We start from the raw sequence: 22,284 nt of genomic DNA, 5'->3' as shown, positions 1-22,284 counted from the left end.
CGGACAGGCAATGTCTAAGGCTAAGGATACAACAGGCTAAAGAGACTGCATCATTCTAGGAGTTATGTGACTAATCCCAATATCATTCAGATAAGTATTAGAAATTTCTTCCCTCAAAACTAAGGGCTACATAGAAACCTTTACAGTTCAGCATCATCTACTATTCTTCAAACTTTTTCTCTGTGTATGTGTTTTCTTTCTGACATTCTGCTGGTTGGCTTCCTCCTGCTCCTCCAAAAAACACAAATATCTCTTTGAAGGACTGAAGCTCTTTGAGTGTCAATTCTAAAGCTAAGTAAATTTTTACTTTCCCTTGGATACTGATTGGATGCAGGTTTCAGCATACTCCAAGATAATCAGTTTCATTTTTAATCAGTGTTGATGATCTCATAGCAATTTATCCATTTTAATCAGTACAGGTTGTAAGCAGTCCAAGCAGATTAAGCAGATGAAAAGCCTTCTGGTTTACCAAAGCTTTGCAACAGTGATTGCTAAAGGAAAATATGAGCCTCTAAAGTAAGTATTTTAGGGATCACATCATTTAATATTGGTGTTTGTGTGATACCTGCCAGGAAGCAGTTCATAGTGAGCGCTTCACAAACTAACCTAAATGATTCCATGATTCTAATTACCATAATATATTTAAGGGGATATCTGAAAGATACCACTTTGGTCAATGAACCTCCTGCCTTGCTACTGCAGGCACCAGGTCAGACAATCTCATTCACAAACTTCCTGAGCTTCATCTCAGAAGTAATAAGATATCACTATCCTCCCTCCCTGCTCCTACAGAAACTGTCCCTTTGCACTCCCCTGCCTAATTGGTATGGACACTTTTAACTTCCAGCCTTCTGGTTAGTTTGTCCCATCTACCTAAGAGTAGCCCTACACCTTCTCTCTAAGTGAATGTTAGATCCAACTCACCCTTCCTGAACATGGATGTCAAAATGGAGAGAACAGAGGAAACAGCAGACAAAACACCACATGAAAGAGTAATAGATATCTACCAATCCATTGCTATCACTTTTCCTTTTGGCAGAAAGACTTTTTGTTTGCTTGGTTGCTTTCTCAGGTTGGGAAAGGTAGTCACCTCAACTTTGCCTGAGTCTGTAACTCTGCACCATTTGGCTCTTTGTAGCAGAAACTAGGTAATTTTCACCGCCAGTGCTTCTTTTCAGGTTTGCTCCAGCAGTGCCTGAAAGGGCTGAACGTTTTTCTGAAGAGTGACTGTCAGCGTATATGCAACACAAGAAGACACAGCTGTTCTCTTCTGAATGCTAGTCTCAAAAGCAGCATGAGACAGAGAGCTTGCAAAAGGAACGGGGAGAGGCAGGCAGGCAGGCAGGAAGAGTGAAAAATAAAAAGCTGGTCTTTTTGTTCATTCTGTGATAAATCTGTATCCTTGGAAGAAACATGTCACACTGCATTTGGAAGACTGCTATACAAATGAATTTATACCAGAGAACATAGATTTGGGTAATGTGTTGAGAGAAGATGGAGCTACTAGTCTGACTACTGTGTCCAAAAGCTTGTATCATTTGTGTCAAGAAAGCACAGAAAATCTTCTATTTAAATAAATATAAGACTGTCTCACACTTGCTCCTCTATTAGTCCTTAACACAAAACAAGCTGTCATGGAAGGAAAAGACAATCTTAGAATTAGTAAAGAACATAAGGCAGGAAAAGGGACACTACAGATAGTGGAAAAGGAACAAAGAACAAAAATGTGTATGTTGTCTTCATGTCATTTGAATCCAGTGGACAGCCCTAGACCTCCTAATTGCACAAAGGGAGGTATAGGGGAATGAAAAAGTACAGATGCAGACATAAGCATGACAAAGATTCCTGGTGTGGAAAGACCTCTGGCTTGGGAAGACATGCGACTGAGGGCCAGCATGAGAGCAAACAAGAAGAGATACTTGCAGCACACAGCTTCACTGCAGCACATCACAAATGCCAAAATCTCACGTAGCTTTATAAAAAGGACAGGACAAAGCAATGAGGGGAAGAAATTATACCTGTAAAGGGCCAGAAATACACTAACATCCCAACATTTTTATTTTACAGAAACACCTAATCATTGCTAGAGGCTGGCATGTTTCCTGGGAAAAAAAAAATCACCTTAAGCCTCCCTTGTTTTCACACTCGGCCCCTTTATGGCTGCTGACAGCAGCAGGACACTGGACTAGACACAGCTTTGACATCACCTGCCTTTGACCATGGCATTGAACCTGCAATTCATATGCTTGTGCATTATCCAAAGGTTTGTTATCTTTCTTTCACGATTGTCAACTGCTGCATTAGAAATACCCTTTGATTTTACCGCTAAGGCCCATCCACAGAGGCCCCCTCACTCATCTCCCCACTGTTCTCCACAAACTGCTGTCTCTGAGTCTGGTCACATCTGTACAGCTGGCCAGCATTAATAAGACTAAATTTCAGATAAATGGCAACTGCAATTACTAAATTATTAAATTTTTTAATAGCAGCCTCACTGCTTAATCTCAGTACGTTATCAGATATAAAAGAATTCCTAAGTCCCAAATAATTAAACGTGCAATGTGTTTCAGCACTTCTGCATGAAAAGCCTTAGCTTTGAACTAATATGCAGGGTTTCTAAATGCTTGAACTCTTCTACAGATATCTGAAATTGTAACATTCCAGCATTCTTGGGAAAAGAGCTTCAAAAGGTACTTACAAAAATCCACCAACTTTAAAAGAAGGACCCTTACACTGAAGCTGCAGACAAATTAATATAAGGCAAGCCATAGGTATTACACATTTTCTGGGAACTCTGTCTCCAACCCCTCACACCAACAAGTAACCTCTCTGCTTTTCATCATGATTACGTCTCTTCCAACCTTTCATTGCTACTTTTCTTCCCTTGCTTACATGTAGCCTTCATGCAAGGCATTACCTATCAGGAGTCAAGAATTAGACTAGCAGCTCTCACACAGCTCCTCACTGTATCCTCCTGTATTTACACACAATAACCTGTACAGTTCAATGCAGAGAGCTCACCAATTGAAAATTCATACTAACAGTTAGGCAGCAACAGACATCGTGAACGTGCTTAAGAACTACAAAAATGCTAAAAACTTCCTGTTCCCTCTCTCGCCAAAAATATCAAAGGGCACTGTATAGCACGTGCAACACACGCATTAATTCTTTCCACACTGCTGCTTTTGACTGAAATCAAAGCAATTTTGTGATGAAATCAGACAACATGGTACACAGATTGCCTAAGATCTGGCTCCCTTTATCATCTCTTAAATTAATTACCCTGAATTAATTACCCAACAAGCTTGAGGATCAGCTTAACTCAATTCTTGTGTACAGTTTTGTGGTGGTTTGGGCTAGGCCTTCCTTGGTGACCAGTTTGTAACCAAGGAAGGGTCCAGATTTACCCAGTATTCCCTACGATTTTTACGTAAGCCAGACTATAAGAAGAGAGGAGGAGAGGCCTTCGCTCTCTTTCCTTCCGGCGGCTTGGAGGTGCAGGTTCCCTGCTGTTGAGTCTGCCGTGTTGGGGAGCGAGGCCTGGCTAGGCCTTGCCGACCTTGGGAGACAGAGGTTGCCGGCGATCGTTCCGGAGCGACTCTCGGTTGTCCCAGGAGAGTAGTGAGATATCTTCTTTGCTAACTCTTTTGTTCTTTAGTTACTAGATCTCGGGCTACTGATTGGGATATATATATATATATATATATATATATTTTATTTTAGTTTTGTTCCTTCTCCCCTTCCCCTTTCCCTTGTGAAATTGTATATAAGTGTAAATATATTTATATATATCAGTTTGGTTGTCCTCTCTCTCGTTTTCGGGTTTTTCTTAGTTTTTTTCTCCCTCTTCTCCCTGAGGTTTTTTTTTTGTTGGGGGGGGGACTTCTGGTGGTAAGGTTTGGAGACTTGGCAGGGAGCCAGCTTCAAACCATATCAAGTTTTTAAACAGACAAGCAACTACAAGACTCTGCTGGTGTCCTTTGGCACTTCACTTTGGCTTTCCAAGCGCTGTGGTCTGCAGTACGTCAGTCCTTACAGCCAGGATGAACATAGACTAAACTGTATAGGACCTATTGAATGTCTTTCAATAAAGCTGAAAGCAGCAGCATTTCATCAGGATTTTCTTTTAATATTATGCTTATATGATTCTTAATACAGCGCACTGAATATTCTAATATTGATCTCCAGACACATCAACTGCACAGCAGCTCCCTCGGAAATATATTCAACTTCCCTATGCAAACAGATTCACTTAACAGAAGTTAGCCACAAAAAAAACACTCCTCTTTTTTTTTCTTTGCAGACAGAATCTTGGATCTAAAATACAACATAACCATCATAGAACATGTCAGACAGGGAAAGCTTTTGAAGGAGACAGTGAAAGATGAGAACAGGTTTCCTCCTCTTCCTACATCTCAATATTCAATATCACTTTACTGTCACTTCACGAGGCTTTAACCAAAACCTGAGTAAAGACTAAAAGCAACACAAATCCTAAAAACAGCACACAAGCAGGAAGCCCATAAATGAAAAATCTTGAACACTGCACCTTCCCCCTCATTCAAACCTTAGATCCCACCTTCCTATTCCTATTTCCATTACTCACTCAAGGCTGCAACTGTAGTTGCAGTGAACACTGAACTCTTCCGTTCTCCAGTAAACAATCCTTCATATTAACACAGAACCAGGAATATAATTTTATTTCCATTGTCTCACAGTTGAAGATCATGTTTACCAAAATATCTTCCTGATACACACTTCGCAGTGGTTTTGGACACACTTTATTTTTCAGCATACCATAACTAAGTCATTAAAATGTCAGAATTTGGATGCTGTGGTTACATTTGACTTCTATTGCGGACAAATAAGAGGCTTTCATACATTTAACAGTAATGAGTAAAATGACTCGTGCCACTTCATTTGAAATGGAAAATACTAAATGAATGGAGATGGACTTGTCAGCACTTGCTAAGAAGGAAGTTGCAGGAGGATGGTAAAATAACAGTTGCAAACAAAAAAGCTGCCTTGCTAACCTGTTAGTGGATCCATTGTAGCAGTAGTTTGGCAGGAAATCATAATTGAGTTCCCAAAAGACATGAAGAGTGATTCTCCCATAAGGGGCTGAAACATTGTGATTGGCTTCTCTGAACATGGCATCAAAGCTGTCCAAGGTCATATATCTACTCAGAAGCTTGTGAGTCATTTTGTTTATCTCTATCAAGCCATCCAGCTCCTACAAAAAAACAGGAGGAAAGAGAGTGATGCATTTAGTAAAGTGGAGAAACTGCACAAAGTATATCAATAACCTTGACCAAACAGAAGATTAGAAAGAAGTCAAAACGAACACCTCTTCCCTAGTCTCTTACTTTAATGATAACAGCTGGAAAGAATCAATGCTCTTGGGACTGTTTTGTAACCAAAAAAACATCAAAACCCTTGGAGAACTTCAGAGTATTCAACAAAATCGTCCACACTGCAGATGGGTCTCATATACAGATCTGTGCCAACTCTTCCTCCACTGAGCAAAAGTTAAAACTCCCAACATTTAAACGGGGTCAGACATAAGCCAAAAGCATTTCTGTGATACCTTATGAAGTAGGAAATACAGAAAGTAATTTCTGCTAAGTAGGGTAACTGGTAAATTAGCTGTTGTAGTGCTACTGGTAGGAATAACATCACATTTACCACAAATCCTTCTCATCATTTACTCCAGTGAAGGAGGTTACTAAGATGCAATGAAAGACCAGATCAGACATTTACAAATGTTGTGAAGATATCCATAGAATCACTAGCTGCAGGCTACATAACTATGTATAAGCACTGCCTTTCATAATGCTTTCCCTCTTAACAAGAAATTCCTAGTATCATTTCTGACACTTTCTTTAAACTAACCCCATATCTGACATCAGACACTGAAAACACCAAACAGAAAGAACACCACCTCTTTTTCCAAAAAATCCAAGCACTGCTTTTAAAGATTGTTGTACACTGACCTAGTGAAGAAATGTCCAGTGGTTTTGTTTAGCTGTGTATCAAACTACTGGTCATCTTCCCATACACTGTTCTCTCATTTAAGTGCTCCATATTTCAAAGGATTTTTAAACATGTGAGTAAAAGCTACTTCAAGGAAAAAAACCCATTATGATTGTTATTACAGTATTAAGTCCAATTTGAGGGGAAAAAATAGCTCAGTCTTGTAAATACCTTAATTCAATTTATTTAACTTGAAAAACAGTAGAAATTATAGATTACTTAAGTTATTAGTATCAGTTTCTCACTGAGGAAACCAAGCAGTTTTCAGTGGAAATTATTTTGCATCAAACAAACAAATAAAAAAACCAAAACACACTTCCCCCCGAAGAAAAAGAAAGAAAGAAAAAAAAACAAAAGAGGAGCACGGTGAAGGGACAACACCTTAGTTCTGTCACTTTCTAACTCAAAGAATGAGAACTTGTGACCTAAGAAACACATCAACAACAGTTTCTGTTCACCTAGCCACTACGAAAATTCTGCACATAAGGAAGAAAAACTACATTTCAATAATTCAAAGGTTATAAAACCAAGCACTGAAAAGTCAAGAAGCTCTATGGCCTCAGTATTTGATTTCTCTTCAGTAAAGAATGAAATTAAATCAAGGTAGTTAGCTGCATGACAAAATGTCACTGGTAAAAAACCTATTACAGAATGACCAACTGTAAACTTTCTTGTGTAACTTTTAACTTATTTTTCATTGCAGCAGAACTGAATGTGCCTGATATATTTCTTGCTGACTGCATATTTACTTGTCAAATTCATGCCGTCTGGAAATAAAATTTGTTTTTTAGCATTTTAATCAGGAAACTAACTCAAAAAGACACCTCAATATTGCACAGATGCTCTTCTTCCACAGGCACAAGTCAGATCTCCTTCCCCCACAAAAAAATTATTTTTGTCATGCTACAAAACCAAGCTGCCTGGATAAATAAACTGATTTTGATTCTACCAGGCACAAGGCTGTTCTGTTTTGATTTGCAATTTATCTACAAGCATGAATGGAAGTGGGCATTTACAGAAATTTAAATCAGAAGAACGCTGTTTTCCTTGTTTCCTCGTGGCTCCTAGTATACTCCTTCTCTATACTTTACTACTTTACTCCCAGGGTCCTCAGTTGCACTAGGTTTGGGTTTTTTTCTGGGCAAGGAAAGAACAAAATTCTCTATCTCAACAGGACTGGGACTTGCACAGTCCCATGTACAGCAGCACACTTCAGAGGACTGCATCAGCTCAGGCCAAAGCACTGTTTGAACAGAGATGCAGGGCAAGGCATGGCGAGATAAAAATCATGGCACATCAGAACTAATGAAGTCCACAATACATATATTACAATGGTAACAGAGTGTTTGCCAGTATAATTTATGACATAGATGGAGGTAACTAAGAAAATGCCTTTTGTATGACTAAGCTGTTTCTCTGGTAAGAGGTTTTATTGACCTAGACTTAGTAAACCAGACAAACTTCAACCATTGCATTGCATGATTTCACACTTCTAGGACAATGAAGACAAAACATCAGAACGAAGAGTTTTGTTATTCTTCTAATGACACTGCTTAAATTATTTCCCATTTATATATATGTAATTAAGGTTTAGGATAAACAAATTTGCCCATTTGTCATTCAGCCTCTTCTTATTTCAGGAGCGACTGTCCAGTTATTTGCTTAGTGTATACTTAGAGGATTTCCAGCAAAAGACAGAAGTCCTAATGCTTCTGCCATTAAAACACAAATACCAATTCATAATGAAGAAAAAAAATATTTTAAAAATCACTCGATATTTATGATTCTCAATGCAAATAAAAGAAGTAAACATTTAATTAAAATAAATTACATTAAAACAAAACAAAACTAGCACCTAGACCTCAACTGACGTGTCAGTGACCTGGCAAAACTGCAACACAACACTTACCACTATAGAAGTCAAATCCTCACTTTCAAATCTGCCAATTGCCAGTTCCATTGACCTGTACATGGCTGCTGAAATGCGCTGAGTGATCAGTCGATTTAGGTCGATCGACCTACCAAGAAGCTAAAGAAAAACATGCTATGAAGTTTTGAACTGGAAGTCAGACTATAAGACAAACTCTGCAACGACTATGAGACTCCACAGATTAACAGACTCTCACATTGTGAACTTGCATTCCAAACACATTGAAACAAAGCAGATGGACAAAATTTATAAATTCATGAACAAATGAAGTACTAAAATTTACATCCCAACTCTCACAAAAGGCAGTAAAATTACATGTTGCATTTACACTTAAGTATTTATATCAGCATTTTATGCTTCCATGACATTGTGTCAACAACATATTGAAAACCGGTGAAAGACATTACTAGGAAGACAATGCTACCACCTGTGACATTCTTATTTGGCCTGTGTTTGCTTAACTGCAACAGACATTTGCATTAAAACAGGATCCTTTTAAGTTTTTTTTTTCCTTAACTTACTCCTTCATATGACAAAAAAGCAGATCTCAAATGTTCAGTTATGCCACTCAGATGACAGAACATAAAGCACATAATGAATTTGGTTTACCTACATAAATCAACACCATTGGAAAATTGCCAAGCAACTCCAATACAACATAGTAGGAGTTAACTCACTTGAACATGTCTCTGTTTCAGCAGTGTCTCGTAGCGGTTGGACTGTAGCAGCTGAATGGTTGCTCCCTGATTCTTGCATTCTGAACGCAATCGCTTATCCAGAAGCAGGCTATTGAGAAAGGAAGAAAATGCTTTAAGTACATTAAACAGCAAAGCAGAGTCAAAATGTGTGAAGAAAAGTTCTCATTACTGGAATAGCTACCTGCCAGCCATTGCCTTGTAGTATGCAAATATCTGGTCTGCCAGCTTGTAGACAAATTGGTCAAAACATAGGTTAACCTTGAGGGGAAAAAAAATGTGCATTTAGAGGTACTTAAAATTAAAAGAGGGGACCTTATCCAAGACCTCCCACTGTTTATCAAACAGAATTGAGAAAGTTAATACATCCAAATTTCCCAGTACAAGAGAATATGACATTCAGCTTTCAGCATTAACGTGAGGCACTTTGCACAGGTCTGCAGGTTTTCTCACAACATATCACCCAACCAGTTACCCATCTCCTGGTCGGTTTTCTCAGTTTCTTTGTTATCTCCAGCTGAATCTCTTACATAGGTCTCTGCCTTTACCATCATTTTCACATTCAGGTACAGATTATTTTTGTCCAGTAGGTAAGGTTACTTTACCTCTGCCTCAATTTCATCATAGAGGAACTGCTTCTTAAATTTAGTAAGTGCATAATGAGCACTGTCATTATAAAGGTCCAAAGAATACAGAACATACCTGAATGAAAAAGAATAAAAAAACAGAGTTACATGTGTATAAAAGTTATGACTCTTTAGGATGGAGTAGTCAAGATGCTGCAAGCCAGTCAATACTGTAATCTACATGTGGTTCATGCAAACAGGATCTTTTTCTTTTTCAGTTTATATAAAAAAAGTATCATAATTTTTCCTTTAGAAAGTATTCAAGAAAAGGTGTAGATAAGTTTTTGCTGTCTAAAACTTGTTTAGACAGCTACTAGATGTAGCTTTCCATCAAAATGGAACTAGGCTTTTACCACTATACATTATATTTGATATCTTTGAAGGGTAAGTAAGGAGAACTCACTCAGGGAACAAAATGTGTGGCTGGTGCAATGATACTTATACGAAAGGTTCAGCATTTCAATTATTTCAAGAAGAAAACTTAAGAGAATCTGGAAATGGGCAAATGTAAGTGGAAAATTTTACAAAGGTTTAGAATACCTTCTCAATGGCTACTTGTTAAAACCACTGAAAGCAGTAACATTATAATAAGGAATGGCAATCGTTAAGAATAAACATTCAGTGGAAGAGCACAAGTGGGTCTTACTCCATCATCGATGCCTCTTTTGTCTCCAAAATATGATCCGTCAAAATCCAAGGCATGGACATCTCAATGGGAAACTGGATTCTTCTGCCCATGGTCAGCTCTAAGAAGAATTCCCTGAACCACAGCTGGGACAGATCACAGCATTGCTGCAGGGTTTCTTTCAGAATAAATAAGGGAGAATTACACTTCTTATAAAAATACATCAGGCACAATACAACTGCAATTCTGATGATGCAACGTGAAACAAAAAAAGCAGGTGTGAGTCACTAGAGCTATACAGAGGCCAAGTATGTAAACCAAATTCAGAATATAAAGCCCATGACATTTTAAAAGAGTTTTGAATTCCACATTGGCCCCCAAAATGGTGCTTTATTACAGAAAAAAAAGAGTGGAAGTGGACCAGACTATCAGTAAACAGAAAAACTGTAAAGGGGGATTTCTAGTTTATTTTCTCAGCTGAGGGCTGAGAAAGCCATACACTGAACTTGGGAAGCAGCAGGCGAAGGAGACAAAATTGCACTGGATCCACCAGTACCATCTCTGCCTATGGAGGACTGAATCACTCCACATGTTCCTGTTGATTAGATGGACAGGAAGTGACAGACAGACACATGAAGTAGGGATTAAACCAACAGGTTCCTAAGGACGCTGTCAAGGGCAAAGAGGTGTGCTTCCCATCTCTATAGAAAATACTTGACACAATCCTTCTTTTGCAGAAGGCTTGAAAACTAAAACAGGAATGAAGTTTTTACATTAAGACCTTCTGAAGACCTTTTGCAGTGCTGTTCCCCAGTAGCATTATGACTGACATTAACAGGCTCCCCCTTCTCTGAAGGTAAAGGAGACCAGTAGCAAAACAAAAATAAAAGACAACACAGCATGGTGATGACAAAGACTAGATACACTCAATGTCAGTAGGTGAATTCTTTAGGACAGCATGTTTCCGATTACAATTAACTGAATAGTAAGAGTAGTGAAATGACATCAAATTTATCACAACAGAGATTTTTTTCCCTCTGTACTTGAAACAAAAACAAAAAATCTTCCAAAACACAAAAACTACTTCCTTTTAAAAATTTCCGTGTATATAGGTTTATCTGTCCCTTGTTTAAATAAATACATACATAAAGAAAATAGAAAAAGGAGTAACAATACAAAATTTGACGCATTATAAACAAACATATAACAAGTCAAAATAAAAACCCCACCACAATACTAAATACCATGTCTCAGAAAAAGTTTGGACAGACCAAGGCTTTTGATAAACAATCCAAAGGTAAGTTGGCTTAGGCAATCGGAAACATTTTCCAGGTCGTGTTAGAGGTGTTAGGACATGCTAAGCTGGACACTGATCATCTACGTATCTTACCACTGAAATTTATCAAATGAGTGTAGAAGAAAGACTCGCGATGGAATTTTTCTATGTCCAATATGGTGGGCCCCTCAAGGCTACTTCTCAAGGTTTTCTTGGAACCACTTTTGTCAGCAATGAGGGACTCTAACATAGTTCTCACCATGTAAAGCTGTATCATTAAAGGAAACAATTATGGTGGAAAGGGGGGGAAAAAAGGAAAATACACATGGTACATTAGTTGAGCAACACTGAGAATTACTATCAGTAAGCGACTGCTCCACTTCAAGTTGAAAACTGACACGGTGTGGATAAAAGCCTTTCAGGCAAGAGGAACTGATGCAACACTAGCCTATGCACCAGCACAAATGCCTACCCACGCCAAGGGGACCTCCACTGACACTTAGCAGCAGGACCATTTGCAGTGGAACAGTTCACCACAAAAAGTAAAAGTAATAAGTAATGTCTTACCACCAAAGTTTAAAAGAGGCGGATAGATGTAGGACTGCCTCAGAAACTTGTGTGTCACATGCAATAGCTTTTCCAATCCCAGAGACTTGAGCTGCTTCAACAGCTCAGCAGAGTTTAAGGACTCTGTCATAGTGCGAACCATGAAGAGCTAAAAACCAACAGAGGGCAGGCAGGGGAAAGAGAATCCGTTAATAAAAACACATGGGTAAATAAGGAAGGGGAAACAGAAGCAGAGAAAACATGTTAGTTTGTTAATAATGAAAAACAGCACAGTAAGCATGCAGAGGAGGTCATACAGAAAGGTTGTTCAGAATAATCACTGCAGTATGGTGCTCCCTCGAGCAAAGGGAAAAATTCCCATTCATTTCAGAGGACGCTCAGAGAGTCATCATCTTATCAAATGATTTCGCAAAGATTTCCAGTTATTAACCAATTACCAATTCATACACAGCCATTTTAGAACTGCATGAAACAGAGAAAAAAACCTATCTAAAAATCGATATATCTTCCTCCTGCCAGCCAAGAAAGACAAGTGTGCCAGCCCAAGAGCAGAAAAAGCAGACAGAACCACACACTCTAAGCAGCCTATTGCAGCAGGTGAAGCACCAGAAAGCACACTGGTGGTAATATTTAACTTTTTTTTCCCCAGGAAATTAGAAATCAAAACAATTTTTTCCAATTATCAAAACAAAATCTTCATTAAACCCATCTTATCACAAATTAAGCAACTTTTTATTACCCAAGATTATTCTCCATACATGCTCTCCTTCCCATAGATTTTAGGTATTAAAAGATTGTCTTCACAAACCACAGTTGCCTTTAGTTTGTCACCCAAAGTGCTCACTTTCTCAGATGAGCTCTGAATATCAGACCATACACTCTCCAAACAAATCCATAAATAAAATAAAAAAGAGAATTATATGGAGGTAACAAGAACAAGCATCTAGTATGGGATTTCAACGACCACCACAGATAACACTTGAAATACCTCTTGTTTTAGCAGCAGCAGCAGACTAGATAGATTTTAGGGACCAGCTTTATCATTCATTACTGAACACTAAGAGATCTTGCCAGAAGTTGAATACTCTCCCATATTTTCCAGGCATTCATTATATTTTAAACATATTTTAAAACTACTAGACATCTACTGAATAATAGGATTTAAAGAAAAAAATTTCACCAGCCATAGCAGAGATGGCAGTCAGTCAACAAATAATTAAAATAGTTCAAAAATATTATTTCAAAAACACTAGGAGCTCAATGAGAAAATATTTTTCCCAGGAAATCAAATTGAAGAAATTGAACACTTGGAAAAATCATGCATCAGAGCAGAAAATTACAGTAAACCAGAGGATCTTGGTTAAGTATATATAATTTTGTAAATATAAATCAGAGTAGATTTTCAGCATTTATAAAAAACACAATAAAACCTGCAATTTTAAAATAGTTTAGGACAGAGAGAAAACATCTCATGCAATAATTGTTGACAGGTATCACAACCACCAGACAGGAAAATACCTGAGTGCTGGAGGGTCCCACTGCACGTCTTGGGACTTTGATGTCAAAACCACTTTTGGGGTCCTTCTCTCCCCTCAGAGCTGGGTCATTGAATGGCTCGTGACCCGCTTCCCAGTCACAGACTGTCTTCCTTATGGCCTGCAAAACACTGAACACAATTCACACGACTTTAGACCAGTGTGCATTCAAGTGTGCTGATGAGAACACTTTCCAGAGCCCTTAAAGACCATCTAATTCCAACCCCCACACCATGGGCAGAGACACTCTCCACTAGATCAGGTTGCTCAGAGCCCCATCCAACCTGGCCTTGAACACTTCCTGGGATGGGGCATCCACAACTTCTCTGGACAACTTGTTCCAGTGTTTCACCACTCTCAGAGGAAACAATTAGGGACAAAAAAATAAGATTGGGAAATGTCACCAATCAGTGTTGGCAGATGGAGCACTGGAAGAGAGGTGTAAGGCAAAAGCAGCAGAAGCTGAGAAATAAGGCAGAATGCTATGAAAAGCAGGGAATAGATCGAGTGGGATAAACATGAGACACAAGGAGAGGAAACACTGGAATCATAAAGTGGACAGCGAAACCTTTCTTCAAAATAAAAACACTAATCTTGCTTTCAGAATCACTATATTCATATTTTCTTAAAATAAAAAGAAACAACAGGGAACACGAGACTTTCAGAAGTAGTCCTAAGAGGCTCAAGACAGCCTGGACGCTTACTTTAGCCATGCTGGCAGCCATTCATTTTTAACTTCAGGCTTCCTCAACTTTCAACATGTATCCAACCGAGCTAATTACAAATGCCAAACAGACTAGTAGGGGGATACAGATTAAAGAGGTAGAATTTAACAGCTGTGCAATTTTGTAACAAATTTACTAAGGCTTGGGGGAAAGAATATAGAAGGAGATGAAAACAAGAATGCTACCTCTGAATGACATTTTTCTTCTTTTTAATGGCTTGTCTTAAAGGCTCCCTAAGTGTGACTTGGGCAAAGTCCTGAAGAGCTGCATAAATAGTATGACGAATGGCATGATTGAAAACACTTTCCATCCGTCCCATCAGCACCTGAAGACCTTTGATCATGGCAATCACCTGCAAAAAAAACCCCAAACAACTGTATTTTTTTTATTTTATTTTTTTTATAATTGTTCAAAAATCCCTTTTTTAAATACAGAAAATTAGAAAAAAGGAATTAAGCTACAAAAGATAAAGGATAGTTTTGCTGTGCTCGTATATATTGAATGGAGGAACACATGGTGTTTCAGAGTCAGCACAGGGTAGGCTGTCTTTTTGCACTGGGTATAGAAAATGCTTAGAGAGAATGTTCTCCTTTGTATGGAATTAATCTATAGAAAATCCCTAAAAAAAAGACAATTATCTTACCTCAACCAGAGCAAACTTCTCCTCACTAGTATAATTGTATCTTGTTGCTCTTTCATACTCTTCTGCATTGTCAGGACAATCTTTATTAGAGTATTTGTCAGTTGGGTGTACCAGCTTCCATGAATACTGCAGTTTGCAGAGCAGAAGAGGGAGAAAAAAAGATGGTGGAACAAAAAATTTTTAAAAATGCCTGAGAAACACATAAAAGACAGCTGGACACAAATAACATGCTTTGAGAAATACTGTAATGTTTTCCTGAATATCTGAAAAACAGTATTTCGTACTATACACAAATCCTGCATAAATTCTGAAGCTACTATCTAGCAGAAGTACCAAACAATAATTTCCCTAAACAATTTTCCTGAAAACCAGTGATTCCATATTAGCTCAAAAAATGAAATTCAAACTCATCAGGTAATGCACTTCAGGGTATTTTTTTCTGAGCAAATGTTGGCATAGGCAGAAGTTTCTTTTCCGCTTCAAGCACAAGAAACACAGAAACACCTCAGAGCATAAGAAAAAAAAGAAATCCATCACACCCACACACAGAGTAGCTTCCTACTTGGCCAAATTGTCACATTTATATTTCAAAAAACAACTGGAAAACTACAGGGGGTTTTTTGAGGGGTGGGGGTGGGCAGAGGAGTTTTAAGTTTAATAGGCTGAAATGTGTGGAAATAACTGTATTATCTGGGACAATATGATCTGCACAGCATGCATTTCTTTTAAATACTGCCTTTTCAGTTACTGCAAACACAGCTCAAAATGTCCCTCAGCATTATTAGGCTGGTCTAATATCCATTAGGGTACATCAAGTATAAAATCCTAGTCACATTTAAATACAATTTTTCACAGTTTGAGTTCAGGGAATAGTAAGATCTGGTTGACCTCATCTTTGCATAAGTGTTTGATGCCTTAAACCCCAATGGTTTTCTTATTTTTCTACCTTATAAGTTTTATAGGTAATAGAAGTAGATTTTAGAAACCCTTTCTCCCTCCTCCCCTAGCACCCCTTACATTCCTTAAGCATCTCACCCCATTCCATACCCCCATGTCAACCCTATTCCCGTATCCAGTAGAAGATGTTTTGTCTCTTGTCAAGGCAAGCCTGTCTTGTTTGGGGAACGCCTGTATCTTGGCCTAAACTGCAGGACAGAGTCAAGGAACTGGGTGACTCTGCTCTCTGTACCCTGAAGATGATGAAGGATGATGAAGAGGGGGTCCCAAAAAGCCCCCCGACCCAATTCCAGGAGGTGGGCCAGGGGGTGGACCAGGCCAAAAGTTAGAGGGTGGACACACTTGGGATTGGCCAGATATTGTTATAAATGTAACATCTCGGGCACAGCCCAGCGCGCGTCGTTTACCATCTATTGCCTTGGCACAATTAAACCCTTTCTTATCTCACCCCAGCTAACGGCTCCTGGATTTTTTTCTAAGCACCAGCTAAGCAGGCATCAGTTAGATTACACAGCAATATAAATTTGCCTACTATAATGGATTAATAGTACCAATTTACCTATGGCAAAAGAGAGCATCACACCCTGCAACCTAAGTGCTAAAAAGAGGACACCGAGGAAATGATTAAACAAAGATGAAGCATTCTGGGAGGCATTAAGTTAAGATGGACAACAAACATAAGCTGAAAGTTTTTATCTGAACACAATGCACGTAACTACGTTCATGGATACTGAGTGAATGGGAAGACAGATAAATACTTAGGATACTCCATATCAGAATGAAGTCGCAGTAGGAGGACAGGAAGAAGGTGAATATGAATTTGAACTTACATAAGAAGTGCTTATGGGAATCCATACAAATTAGAAAGACAAAGAAAAGCAGTAAGAATATTCAAAAAACCCTCCTGTGATGCTCAGAGAAAGTTTGTTCTGGAATGAGGAGAATAATAACAGAGCTAAGAATGAGAGTTTCTTCAGTGACAAAATAGGAAGATTGTCACTTTGAAGAGACCCTGGATGCAGCGATTTTTGATGACAGAAATAAAGGGAGCAAGTCTGGGAGCTGCAGAGGCCAGGAACAGGTGACAGCAACCTCTCTTAAGAGGAGAAAAGGAGAACAAGATTTTCAACATAAAATACACTGTTGATTTAAATAGGAATAGAATAATATAGGAAAAAGCATGACTCCTACTACCTTTTAAAAGAGGCAGTTAAAAATACAGAAAGAAAGAAAACTGGGTCTCTAGCTATGCTCACTGTGACTGCACTGCACAAATTCACATAGTGCAAATTACTTGATGCCCCCTGAGACATCAGAGGCAGAAGTGGAGCAAGTCTGGCTTCTCTCATAAAGTAAATCATGTTTCAACCCTTCCTAGCACATATTTTGGTGCTGCTAAGGCATGCAACTTTTATCTAAGTCTGCAGCATAAAAAAGACTCCTGCATCTTCCTCTTCAATTTCTGCCTTAAGCAGCTTCTTATTGGAAAAAAAACCAAACACACAGTCACTTTTCTAACTGGCATCTGTTTTTAAAATAAACTATTACAACATAGAGAAACAACTCTGCAGGTTCTTTATTTCCCCTCCCTCATCTCCTCTCAAATTTTCCTTTCCCTGCATTATTTTCCTTCTGACTAAAAGCCTAATCTAAAGCCAATGGGAGCCTTTCCATCCATTTTTGTGTTTTAAGACTGTACATGCTTCAATTTACTAAGTGGTGATGTCTAAACATAACCAGTTGGAGCCATTCTACCACCTCCTGGGTGACTGCCTGTCAGTGTGCATAGTTCTCACAATATAATTTTAAACAATGTTTAGAAGAAAATGATGAAGTCTTAGTCTACAAAATGTACGTATCAAGAGCAACATTAAAACACCTGCTGAAGGTTCACAGGTGACAGCCTATCCTTTGAATACAACAAGTTGATGTACTGTGTGAGATGGTACAAGCTACTGGATCTTCCAAGCAGCAACATTACTCCCAAACTCTGAGAACTTCACATGCCTTCTTCTAAGAGCGGAGTTTGGAGCAGAAGGAGAAAAGCAGTGAAGGAAGAGGGCAATTAAGGGAACAAGATCCTTGCGGGTCCTTACAACTCAGAATATTATGTGATTCTGTGAAAACACAACACGAATTTTCCATTCCACTAAAGAAAAGCTGTTTTATTCTGTCTAACCTCACCAAGCCACCTCTTTTTCATCTGGTTATATTTCCAGATAACATACCACTTCCATGACATGTGCACTCCACTGAGAGAGAAGCTGCAGGCCTTGGAGAGAGAGATCAAAGAGCTTCCGATACTCCGCATCCGTTTTTTGAGCTTCCTGCCGACCAGACCCAGTCACCACCTAGAATATTATTAAACGGAAAAAAGCCCAACAAACCCATTTCAGAACATGCTGTATCCAGCATCAACAGCCAAATTTCTACCTAGGTTTCTTTTAAGCATTAAAACAACATCACATATACCAACACCTGCATTAATATCAGCTTTTGCTTCCAGAGATTTACGTAGCTAAGCTTCACAGATTTTGGTCAAGAGATGGAAATCTGGTATCCCCAATGACCAAAATACTACTGCGGATGAACTCAAGACATCAATTATATACACTATATATAGTTATATGTTCTATATAGATTATATATACAAGTGTGTGTATACATGTGCACTTCAGTTTTCCTTTACTAATCCCTTAACTTTTAGTTTCATTTAAATTGCTAAATTTAAATTGTTACAAGCACCTGTTTGGAGTAAGGGCTAGACAATATATTCTAAAAAATAAATAGCAAAAGTTTTAGGGTATTTATCCTAGAAATATAGAGGGAAAGAGGCAGAAGGAGATTGCACTTTGTATGATGTGTCATTATTACTTTAAATTTAAATAGTGCAAATATAATGCAGAGAATGGATACTATCCCTGCAGCCAGCTCCTGACTCAGGTGATCAAGTTTTGTCATTTTCCTAGCATGAGGTTTTCCTGCTCTTCAGATACTTAACAATAACTGTTAGTGAGTGATGTGAAATATGCACATGTAGCTCTAAACCCACACACCTCACTGTTGCTGTAACGAGCCAGTTCTGATATGAAACGCATGTGGTCTTCTCTGATCTGGATCATCTGCTCACATATATTGTACTGGGGACTGCTGCTGGAAGACGTGCATGTCCATCTGTTTCAGAAGACAAAAAACCCACCATATAAATCAGTTTTGGCAACAAACACCACAACTGATACTGCAAAGTAAGATCCACAATGCATTACTTTTTGGTTTGTTTTTTTTTTACATCTTCCTTCTCTGCTATTTGAGGCCTTTGCTCTCTTCACATCTCTACCTCTAACCCTGCACAATCCATTAGTGATGAACGGCCCTGCTGAGTTCAAAGAGCATTCCTTCCAAGTCTTAAAAAAAAAAGACCCCAAAATTTTCCTTTTCTGTTTCGGGGGTTTTTCTTTTTGTTTTTCAAAGGCTGTTGCTATGAAATACAAACCAGTATCTCTCCTCAGGGGCATACCCTTAGGAACAAGACCTAAAAGGTCTGAAAGGTCGGGCAGAAGTATAGGTATAGGGTGTAAGACATATCTAGCTACCTTTGGATTTTTTTTCTTGTTTAACTATGAAGAGAGTACAGTATGCTCCCAACTATAAAAAAGGCATTATTAAATACTATTAACATGTTATCAAGAGGTAAGAAAACATGCTACCAAGGACGTCATGTTAAGTAGCCTCATATTTTTAGTAACTCAGTAGGCCCATTGCTGTTGATTTTCTCTTAGCAATTACATGCAGGTTATATATTTTTTTCTGCAGGAATTAAAATGCAAAGCACAACATTCTGAATTCATGTAACTGCATGGAGGAAAGGTCTTGGAGAAGCGTAGAAACGTTCACTAAAACAAAGCAATAACCATAAACCATGGAACCATTTATGCAAAAACTGGCTGCATTTTCCAAACATTTTGCTGTGCTGCACACCTAGCCAAAAAAAAACAAAATCAAAAAGAGGAGGGAGACAAGCTAAGTTGCTGCTCCATGTACAATGTACACATGCCTATTTACCCATGCACTACTACTGCTCACCTTGCTTAGTAAAATCCTTCATTTCTTTTAAAGAAAGTTTCATATTTAAGGAAAAAATAAAAATTAAATTAGTACAAGATAAAATTAATTTCTTCCAACTCAGGTGATAAGAAATGTCATAGATACAAGAATGAGCTCAGCAGCATAGAAATGCTTTTAAACAATCTGTTTCTTCAGTTGTATCTATTACATGAATTACATTAATAGCGAAATACCCACACCAAAAAAATGCCCAGGTGAAAATCCCATTAATTACTACAGACTTACAGACTACAAGGTGATTATGAAAATAATCAAGGGTATGACTTTCCCCAGCCCAGATGCTCCACTCTGCTTCCTTCTCCCTCTTACCTGGATTTATTTTCCTCATAATGGGCACTGGTCTTAATGTATCTTGCAAGTTCAATCTGCATGTCACCAAACAGTGGGACAACCTGCAACTGCTGTACACAGGGAATAAATCAGATTAGATAAATTATTAACACAAATCTTAGTGAAATGACACCATTATTTACCCATAGTGTAATCCAAAGTGATCTTTATTCTATTTAATTATATTTAAAATGCAAGCGGAATCACCTTTAAAATCACATACTAAGATCACATCTTAACCAACCTTAAAGTACTTGTCTATCTTGGCTAAATTTATCCTTTTCTTTGCATCCAATTTATAGATGTTACTGACACTTCCATCCATCAGGTATAATCCAAAACCCATCACCTGAAAAAGAAAAAAATCAATCCTTTTCACAAAAGGACTTTCAGAGGTAAAAACCTGCTGGTAACATTTTAAAAACAATCCTGAAACACCAAACCTCCTTCAAACAGAATATATTTTCAAATACATACATTTATGAGTATTCTTTATTATACTATATTGGTAGTTTTTACATTAACATTAGCCTGATCAGTTAGACTTAGAAGTTGCTATTCGTTTGTATAAAGGTTTAGCATACAAAAAACCCCACCTCACAGAAACTAGAGGCTGGCTAATTTCAGACAGGTTTCTTTTTTCATTGGTATTTTACTATAACTCCGTATGTGCAAACTGATCTGTAACAGAAACTTAGATCTAACATCTCTGAGTGATTGCTTTTTATGGCTTTCAGCGCAACTCTGAAGTATACACATAAGAGCTCCAAAGCATCCAAAAAAGATCTAATTACATTTTGTCCAAGTTATTCATTAACATAGAGTTATAATCTGGTATTTACAGGAGCCAAGCATAGCCACTCACTGTTTTCTAAGCAAGCATTTACCAGATAAAAGGTCTAAATATTAAAGTCACATTGGACATCCCTGCAGACAGAAAGCAAATGCTCTAGAGTTTGTGTATGGTTTCGGGATGCTTTCATTTGATCCTAATAAACAGAGCTCTTCAGAAATTAAATGCTGAAGTGACTCAAAATATTTGAGGCGTATTTTATGTTCTTACTCTCTATCTTTTCTTCCACAGCAAGACATGGAGCTAAGATCAACCACACTTCATATTGCCTACCACCCTCTTACTCATGTACATATTCAAGCTAACAAAATTTACTTATTAATCCTAATTTTAAACTGCTTGTTCCCTGAAACATTTGATATGCAGCCTCACTTCCAAAAGCTTTTTATACAAACTTGCCACATATATAAACTAAAATGTAGCAGTTCATTTCTGCTGTCATACTTCATAGAAACACAATTCCATAGAACTGGATGTAGGTTCAATTGGGTCAACTTCAATTCATGAAAAAAAAAATTGGATTAGAAGCTTAATAAATACATTTAGCATGTAATATAATAAAGACAGTGTGTAAGGAAAAGGAGTAATTTATTTGGTTAATCTGGTTTCTTAAAAAAAACCAAAACACAAACTATCGGGAATTCAAACATCTGTGTCCTGTCTCAACATTCCTTTTTAATTTCATATCCAAAAGAAACCTACTTTCAAAAGCATATGTTTCTCACTGGGTGTTAGATACATTTTGTTTTCATAGTAGTCCACACACAAATTCACAATATCTGCAAGCAGCTCTTCATAGCCAACAATCACCTCCAACTGCTGCTGCAAAGACTGGAAAAAAAAGAAGAAAGGATATTAGTCAACTAGTTATACTTCTTGGTGAACAATAATTACTACCAAACTGGAAGAGTTTTATTTTAATAGTTTTGTAAAGCACTAGGTAATTTGCAAAAAGACGGTTAAAGCTTACTTGTGTTATCTTGTTGTGGTTGGCAAGGAACATGGAGAGGTTCTGGGATTCTTGAATGGACTGAGGATCTGCCATTTTCCGCAAGAACTGAGCAGCTCTTTCAAAACAGAAGAAAAACAGTATTTCCCCTAGCCAGGACTGTTTGTAAGCAAATCCATCCCCACTCAATAGAAACACATCCATCCCCAAATATGTCAGTGGAACTGCAAGTCATCAGCACACCTTTAAGTGCCAGTACAATAGCGTATCATTCACTGATCCTAAAGGATTGTCAACCTCAGTCCACCTCCAAACTCCTGAATGAAGCAGAAAGAAAACTGGGCAGACACAACCAGTACTTCTTTCACCACAGCTTTATAACAGTGAGTTATTCAAACACAGGCTATGGACTCAA

General features: G+C 38.0%; 1 protein-coding gene across 2 annotated transcripts in view; it reads right to left on the bottom strand.

Annotated features, from left to right (window-relative positions):
* The window catches only part of CYFIP1 (cytoplasmic FMR1 interacting protein 1), a 76,557-nt gene that overhangs the window by 30,566 nt on the left and 23,707 nt on the right, over positions 1 to 22,284 (bottom strand). The window contains exons 7-22 of one of the 2 annotated variants that reach the window (XM_027674819.1): positions 21,891 to 21,987; positions 21,623 to 21,751; positions 20,312 to 20,416; positions 20,047 to 20,138; positions 18,669 to 18,786; positions 17,841 to 17,963; positions 14,656 to 14,781; positions 14,198 to 14,364; positions 13,271 to 13,418; positions 11,753 to 11,900; positions 9,931 to 10,087; positions 9,264 to 9,360; positions 8,843 to 8,919; positions 8,641 to 8,749; positions 7,943 to 8,062; positions 5,034 to 5,233 (exon numbers count right to left, since the gene is read on the bottom strand). In XM_027674819.1, coding sequence (XP_027530620.1) covers positions 5,034 to 5,233; positions 7,943 to 8,062; positions 8,641 to 8,749; positions 8,843 to 8,919; positions 9,264 to 9,360; positions 9,931 to 10,087; positions 11,753 to 11,900; positions 13,271 to 13,418; positions 14,198 to 14,364; positions 14,656 to 14,781; positions 17,841 to 17,963; positions 18,669 to 18,786; positions 20,047 to 20,138; positions 20,312 to 20,416; positions 21,623 to 21,751; positions 21,891 to 21,987 — 2,013 coding nt within the window. Of the gene's footprint in view, positions 1 to 5,033; positions 5,234 to 7,942; positions 8,063 to 8,640; positions 8,750 to 8,842; positions 8,920 to 9,263; positions 9,361 to 9,930; positions 10,088 to 11,299; positions 11,454 to 11,752; positions 11,901 to 13,270; positions 13,419 to 14,197; positions 14,365 to 14,655; positions 14,782 to 17,840; positions 17,964 to 18,668; positions 18,787 to 20,046; positions 20,139 to 20,311; positions 20,417 to 21,622; positions 21,752 to 21,890; positions 21,988 to 22,284 lie in introns of both variants that reach the window. The other variant, XM_027674818.1, reaches the window with a different exon arrangement.

The sequence above is a fragment of the Neopelma chrysocephalum genome, unplaced genomic scaffold (assembly GCF_003984885.1).
Source record: "Neopelma chrysocephalum unplaced genomic scaffold, ASM398488v2 Primary Assembly neopelma1_25, whole genome shotgun sequence".
Classification (NCBI taxonomy): domain Eukaryota; kingdom Metazoa; phylum Chordata; class Aves; order Passeriformes; family Pipridae; genus Neopelma; species Neopelma chrysocephalum.
This window is presented reverse-complemented; position numbering and strand designations above follow the sequence as displayed.